The sequence below is a fragment of the Elaeis guineensis genome, chromosome 10 (assembly GCF_000442705.2).
Source record: "Elaeis guineensis isolate ETL-2024a chromosome 10, EG11, whole genome shotgun sequence".
Classification (NCBI taxonomy): Eukaryota; Viridiplantae; Streptophyta; class Magnoliopsida; order Arecales; family Arecaceae; genus Elaeis; species Elaeis guineensis.
In genome coordinates, this window is record NC_026002.2 from 75,475,158 (window position 1) to 75,482,724 (window position 7,567).

The 7,567-nt window shown below is 37.4% G+C and overlaps 1 protein-coding gene across 3 annotated transcripts; it reads right to left on the reverse strand.

Annotated features, from left to right (window-relative positions):
* Nucleotides 1-1,662: 1,662 nt before the first annotated feature.
* LOC105052234 (protein IWS1 homolog 1) lies at nt 1,663-7,139 on the reverse strand. 3 transcript variants are annotated; one of them, XR_003801904.2, is made up of 13 exons: nt 6,927-7,139; nt 6,328-6,817; nt 5,623-5,742; nt 5,111-5,331; nt 4,797-4,926; nt 4,553-4,615; nt 4,391-4,468; nt 4,141-4,232; nt 3,970-4,035; nt 3,690-3,843; nt 2,589-2,718; nt 2,370-2,421; nt 1,827-2,063 (listed from the first exon to the last, which is right to left on the reverse strand). XR_003801904.2 is itself a non-coding variant. In XM_010932978.4 (12 exons), the coding sequence occupies exons 1-11, from the start codon at nt 6,944-6,946 to the stop codon at nt 2,620-2,622; spliced, it is 1,533 nt and encodes a 510-aa protein (XP_010931280.1). In that variant the 5' UTR covers nt 6,947-7,139; the 3' UTR covers nt 1,663-2,063; nt 2,589-2,619. The 3 variants fall into 3 exon arrangements, 2 of the variants coding, with proteins under 2 accessions (XP_010931280.1, XP_073100830.1); XM_010932978.4 differs by lacking the exon at nt 2,370-2,421 and having other exon boundaries at nt 1,663-2,063; XM_073244729.1 differs by lacking the exon at nt 1,827-2,063 and having other exon boundaries at nt 2,370-2,508.
* Between the last annotated feature and the right edge of the window lie 428 nt (nt 7,140-7,567).

Here is a 7,567-nt window from a genome sequence, read left to right on the forward strand (position 1 = left end):
TTTTAATCTAATTATATATATATATATTGATTTTAAAATATATCAAACTATTCATTTAAATTTTTTAAATATTTCAATACGATCCTATATTTACTTACCAACCAACGACGTTAGTTTCCTATTTCAACATAAAAATACTTTTTGCTTACACTAAATAGATCACAAAAAAAAAAAAAAAAAAAAAGAGATGAAGATAAAAAAAATGATCATAAAGAAAGAAGATAGAATCAGAGAGATCGATATGAAAAAGAAAAACAATGTCCAAAGATTCATAGATGAAATTAGAGGAGGAGGAAGAGGAGGAGAAGGGATTATAAGGAAGAGGATGAAGAAAGAGGAAGAGCACTCAAAGATGGGTTTAAAAGAGAAAGATGATGAGAAGAAAGAAGAGGAAGAAAAAAAAAAAGGCTGCCAACAAGAATGGATAAAGGTAGAGAAGATGGGGAAGGAGAGATAGGCATACTTGGAGGAAGAGAAGAAGTGGAAGAAGAGGAAAAGAAGAAAAGGAAGGATTTACTGGCAAGATGGACAGAGATGGGAGCTACTATATAGAGAGAGAGCTCACAAGTGAACTTGAAAGAGGAGGAGGAGGAGAAGTACATAAAGAAAGAGAAGAGGGATTGTGGGTGAGCTTGAAAGAGAAGGAAAATAAAAAAAAAGTAGATAAGAAGGAAAAAAAGGGAAAGGAAAAATCACTGATGAAGAAAGGACGGAGATGTTGGAAGCCACCATGGAGAGAAATATGGATAGACTTGGAGGATGAGGAGAGAAGTGAGAGGAAAAAATGGAGAAGTAGGAAGAGCTTAGAGGAGGATGAGAAGTGAGAGAGAGAAAAGGGAGGAGAGGGAATAGTTCGAATGAGGAGGATGATGAGGAGAAGGATGGAATGAGAAGGAAAAAGAGGATAGGAAAAAAAAGGAGGAGAGACGTTGGCGCTGGAAGTGAAGAAGGAGAACACTCAAAAAGAATGAAAGAAAAAAAAAATTTAATTATTTTATAAAATAATAATATCATTCTATGAATGGAAGTAACGAAGATAAACGATAAAATCATATTACTATATTTCAAAAATTTGAAAGACTAATTTAACATATTTTAAAGTCGAAAAAATATAAATAAAATTAGATTAAAATTAAAAAAATATTTTTATAATTTTTATAATTTTATTATATTTATTTTTCAGGATTGGTGCAGAATCAGTACTATGGATGGTCTATGTCATCGAACAATTTATATAGTATAAAATAATATATTTTTTTTAATCACTCCCTGTGAGTCTCTCTCTTACACAAACCAGGAGAGATTTGAAAGCGACCAATTAATTTACTGACTCATGGTTTATGACCCAAGACCTTAAACAATTATAATCCACGCAGAGATCATGAACAATGTACCTCTCACAAAATCTGTTTATTTGCTCTCAAACATTGTATGGTTTCACATATTGTGGAACTTTGCAATGGGAAATTCGTTGGTTAGACGAACTTATTGAATGTAAGCTATGATGCCTAAAAGCTAGAGAACATATGGTACTCCATTTTGTTTCTTCACATAACCATAAGAAATTAAGTTTGACCTGCCTTAGGTTAAACTTCGATACTTTATACCACCAAAATAACCAAGTTACTCAATGAGAATATAGCAAGATAAAAGAGCATAAAGGGCAGACAACAACATGTGGGATTATTTTTTCTACCAAAAAGAAAAAAAGGAAAACAACTTGTAGGACTATTATTCATCACATACGAAGCAGACAAAAATTATCTCTGCCTCTGCAACAAAATTCCTTATTATTTTAGGCACCCCCAATACAAGAAAGCAAACAATTAAATAACGGGGTGCATTATACTTGATCCGTCATGCTCTTATTGGAGAGGAATTGTCTGGAATAAAACCATTCCACATGATCACTAAATATACTCTCTTGAAACAGTATAAAAAGTGCCACACCTTACGGTCTGCCTAGCAATCGTTCCACATTTTAATAAATCAAGAAAATTTTGCAACCGACCACCTTCCAAGAGAACCTGATAATTGATCTCGAGTCCTGATGGGTTGCAGTCCTGAAACAAGACCTGAGGTTATCACCTAGCAGAACAATTGCTCTCAGTTTTGTCATGCAGTATACACAAATAATCATGTCCATCATGCAGTGTACATATATAATCATGTCCACCATCCAACATCATACTTTAAAATACCATCTCCCACTAAAACGATATTTGCTTCATACAATAGCAACAGAGTTTCTACTGAAAGACAGCATGCTTCCTCCTACCTCAAATGCATTTAAAAGTAGTTTTTTTTTTTTCAAGTTACATAATATGCAAGATTTGATAATAAATGGCAAATAAAAAACTTTTACCCACCGGCTACTAGATATGATGGGAGAACAGCCATGCCATGCCATGTTCACTTCAACTGAAATATCAGCCGACCAAGTAATTTATAGACCAGAAAGAAAATTGGGAGGAAGCAGTGTGTCGCACAAGATGGCACAGGCTAAAACTGTATGCATGGCAGCCTAAAGTTTTCAATATGATCAAGCAATACTTGTGGTGGTGATGGTTTAAATCATAATAACTTACTTGTTGCCCATAATTAACCGGTACTTGCTGATTACAAGTACTTGACCATGCCACGGCCCTCAACACTGAGTTTTGATGCCTGAAGCTGCCTCTTTTTTGGTGCTTTCAACTGCTGCAACTTCCTATTCATCTGCATTACCAATATCAGAAATCAATTTTCAGAAACAATCGATGATGTCTGTATGCGAGATAGATCTGAAACCAACTTTCCAAAAGACTAGCACTTCCAGTAAACATTTTGTTTACTGAGGGTGAATAACTTTGTCGGCACAATTCAACAGTATTTACGTAGCTTGCAGATTGTTTTCATGAAAGAGAGTAGCATGGCTTACAATGCATCAACATTTCAAATATAAATAATCTCAATGTTGGGTTTATTCATAACATAAAATAGCTGGCTATAAGCTTGATTTACGAAATGACGAAATGCACATGGTTGCCTGGACCTCCTCTAATGAAGGTTCCCTACAGGTACAAAATGATTTAACAATTAACATAATCAAGATCCAATAACTACACAGGTCATAGTTGCAACATCTGTAATTACACAAAATTAATAATTGTGCAAGCTAATAATGCATGTTATTAATTGGTTGTGGATGGTAACTTCAAAGAAGCTATGGCTCCAACCATTGAAATCATTTGGATGGTTGGAGGATAGCAGACAATTGTGCTCAAGATTGAACTATCAATATTAACACCATGCAACCGTAGACCATGACTACAAAATCAACACGCAAAAACTCAAAAGACAACCAGAGAAAGCACCTATAAACATCCACAGGATAAGCTAACAGCACAGAACCAATTTCAGTAGCACTAATTTTCACACTGTAAGGTCTGAGAGTTGATTGTCCATATCCAGCCGGAAAATGTGCAAATCACCAAAACTCTTCTTGACTCATTCTTCTTAATAATTAGATATACAGAAAAGAATGTTCAGACTAAATGTTTATTTCTTTATACTGAAAATTTATGAGGTAAAGGAGACTTCAAATACAGTTTTCAGTTTGTTTTAATTTAAACTGTGATATCTTGTTGAGAAGATGAAGCCTAAAAAAAAAAAAAATTCAAAATGTTGTCAGTAGCAGTAGTATGGACCTTCAGCCGGTGCTGATCTTGTACAGATTGTTTTGCTCGTGCTCTAACTTCTTCTGGATCTACTTTAGATTGGGGACGCACAATAAAATCTAATGGCAATGCTTCTGGTCTAGAAGCATGTTGCCTAGAAGCAGCCTGCCCAGATTTTCGGCCCCTGCACCCAGCAGGAAAATCGATGTTGAGTTGAAAGGAAAGCATGTCATACAGAATCACACACCACTTGGACCCACATGAACAAAAAAGAAGGGGGTGGGATCTATAAGTCAATGGATCATCTTACTGTGAAAATTCAGCCAAATCAAGATCGTCATCTCGAGATTCCAACCCCATGGCTTTGTTCGCAGGCCTTTAAGTTAGGATGCAAAAGCAGCAGCAACATTAACAAGCAAAAGATTAGGAGCAAAATAAATAATTTGTAAAAACTCATAAAATGGAAAATAGCAGCAATTACTTCTGGGAAGACGGTCTTCTGTAGGGAACTCTCTCATCATCTAGACTCCTCATATCCTCAAACCTAGTGCTCTTATTAAATATTGGTCGACTCTGCTCATTATTGTTTTAAAACAACATTTTAACAATCTCATCACACATAAAAAACCTGCATTTCCAAAGATTCTCGGAAATAGGGACTTAAAGAGAAGGATCAAGAATATATATAAAATAAAGTTCGATACACTTTGCATCTTTTGATAATATATTACCCATTTATCAACCAATTCCTTAGCAAGTTTCCTGTTTGATGTGGTCTCCTCATCAGATTTTGATAAAAACATAATCACCTGCATGAGAGACATAAGGTCACCCATTACTTCTATGAAAATTTAAAGCAATACTGCTAGAATGTCATTCTAGTTTTATGTAACCTTCCCAAGCCCACTTTTCTTTAGCTGCTCTCTCCTGTCATATTGCTCTAAATCAATGGGAAACTGCATTACAATAAAAGCACATTATGACCATATTCACGTTAAATTTAACAAAAATCTCAAAAACCAGAGGTATCATAAAAATATCACACATTGCAGTATGAGCCACAGCATGTCCAAAGAATTTACTACCAGCAATATAACAGAAGACAGTATGTTTAGAAAAAAAGACCATTATACTTACATCAGTAAGTAATTTAAGTATAGCAGTTCTAATATTCATATTGGGCAAACTTCCATCAGGTAGGGGTTCAAGCCAATTTTTCAGAAGAGTTAACACTCCATGATCTAAGAATTCTTGCTGAAGCTTCTTCCTGAAAATAAAAGAAGAAATGAACATTATTAAGAGTTCAGTAGCAGCAAAAACTGTGGCACTACTATTATTAGGAGTACAGTAGCAGCAACAACTGTAGCACTATTATTCAATTTCCATTTAGCAAAAACAAGCTTTTTGATGGCTTAAAAAACCTAAATTTCTTAACCAGGAAATCATCTTACTTAGAAAGAACATCTACAAGCAATGGCAACTTCTTCAATTTGTTGACAGCCGGTTTATTTTGCCTATTTAGTTCAGCATCTTCTTCAGCTGTAACTTCTAGCTCAGCCATAAGATGTTCAACTATCATAGCAAGTTCAGCGGGTGATTTCTCATTTTTCTTCTTTTTCTTTCCTGCCTTGAAGAGTTTACTAATTTCATCATCTTCTTCACCCTCTTCAGCCTGCAAGAACCAAACTATTAGCTTACTAAAAAGATAAAAAGAACATCGTGGTGTATAGATCATAACGACTGCATGAGGGAAAATAAATCCAACTTAAATTTGTACCAATATAATTATTTTGATGATGTAATAACATCATTGACCCTTAATCAGACAGACAATGATGTAATAATAGATGCATAGACAATTACACAAAGTGAGACTGAAACAAGCTAAGGAAACAAGGAAACTGCTGGATATGGAATCATAAAAAGCGAAGCATAACTAGTCAAGGCAAAATAAAAGACCAACCTGAGGAAAATCACCAGCAGAACCAGCCTCATTGTCACTGCCAAAGCGATCAGCAGGATCAACACCACTATCATCAATGAAGTTATCATCATCCACTGTTTTGACTCCCTCCTGGTCATCCTGATTTGTAAAGGGAAAACCATAAATACAACATATTACAACATGCTGTTCGTAATTTGATTGCAACTTTTCATAGCTTATAGCATAGCTTATAGTTATTTCCAGCAATAAATTTCTTTAGATGGCGTTCTCTTCTTATGGCAACTCCCTCTTTGATGGTTACACATGGTTTCTTGCATAAATAACTCTCCCTATCTAAATAACTTCTTTTAGATAGTTAATTCCAGCAACAAAATATCCATATGCAGAAGTGGTCACGCACAAATAATCTAGCAAATCTTGATCTTAATAATATTTTTACCATTAGCTATAGTTGGTCCATGACCGACTACGTTTTGGGTGTAAACATAGGAAACAAGTATGCAACCACAAAAAAATATAACAAAGAAAAGGAAAAGTGATAAATGTAGAGCACGGAAGAGAACGACAGGATGCCAAGAAATTGGAAAGTTTTCAGTTATCAACTTAATCCCTAGCAGATAATCAGGAAAATCCTACATTGCCCCACGGTTACAGGCAAAGAATTGAGAAAGAAGAGAGTAAATAATAACACAATTTCGTTGGATAAAAGACTACTATCCAGACCTCGGAATCGCCTCCTGCTATGGTGTCCCACAACTCCTTCATCTCTGGATCACCAGCTTGATCCTTCGAACCTCCTCCATAACCCTTCGATCCCGACTTGAACCCCTTCCCTGACGACCGCTCCACCTTGGACGAAGAAGAGATCCTCTTCTTATCCGTCCTACCGCTGCCACCCTTCCCCTCCTTCAGGGACGCCGCTTTCTTCCTCTTCTTTGCTGACGGCTCCTCCTCCCAGTCGTCCAAACCTGCCGCCACCGGATTCCCTCCCCAGTCTGGAGAGCTTTCCTTGGCATTCTTCTTCACCAGCCTCTTCCGGGGCTTGCCAGCCTTGCCCTCCGCTGCAGGGTCCAGCACCGGCGTCGGTGATCGCTCCCGCCGCCAGTCGCCGCCCTCGTCCTCATCGTCGATCGGATCCATCGGCTCCGGCGAGGGATCCCGGTCGGACGGCATGTCGGGATCCATCAGAGGCTCCCCATCTTCATCCATGTAACTGGCATGAATCAAATCAAAACCCTACATCAGTATCAGAAGAAGAGAGAAACAACTCCTAGCGAAGAAAAAGTGGGATAAGGAGCAAGGGTTTCGATCGGAGAGCGTACGGATCGTTCTCGTAGCCCATGGCAGCGAGGAGGAGATTCGGATCTTGGCGCAGAGATGAAACCCTAGAGGAAGAGTATCGTCGACCAATCTGGCGAGCGAGCGACCAAGAGAGAGAGGATAGCGTTGATGAAGGATGAGTTTCCAAGATTTGGGTCTCGCGGCGAGAGGAGGAAGGAGAGGAGCAGGGTGGAGGATTTCCTCGCCCTTTTTGGATTCACAAGGGAAAGGAATACTATACACGACCAAATATGAAGTCGGCAGAGTCCGCCGAGCTCAATTAAAGTCGGCAGAGTCCGCCGAGCTCAATTAAAGTCGGCAGAGTAGACGACTTTAAACCGGTTATCCAATTTTAATACTCCAGCGAATTTTAGTTCATCTTCTAACGTATAAAAGAGTGCTCGGCAGCCAAGAGCTGGGGTGCTTTAATCAAGTTAGAGAGGCCTATAAAGAAAATGCAATCTTTTTTGCTTCTCTGATGGTTTTGGAGAATGGACTTAGATTTAAGATAAAATGTGGTATACGTAGCTTTTTTTTTTTTTCCCCGAAATATCTTCAAATTGAAAGTAATCACAAGTAACTTTAATCAATTGGGATATTTTTTGAAAAAAAAGCAAGTGGGAGAATTAGAATGTGAAGCAAG

What these genes read in the sequence shown, in the direction of transcription:
- LOC105052234 (XM_010932978.4), bottom strand. Translation starts at nt 6,946, where the DNA reads ATGGGCTACGAGAACGATCC. An exon ending in ATGGGCTACGAGAACGATCC is followed by an intron (nt 6,818 to 6,926) that starts GTACGCTCTCCG and finishes GATTCATGCCAG; the next exon opens with TTACATGGATGAAGATGGGG. An exon ending in AAGATCAGCACCGGCTGAAG is followed by an intron (nt 2,719 to 3,689) that starts GTCCATACTACT and finishes TTGGTAATGCAG; the next exon opens with ATGAATAGGAAGTTGCAGCA.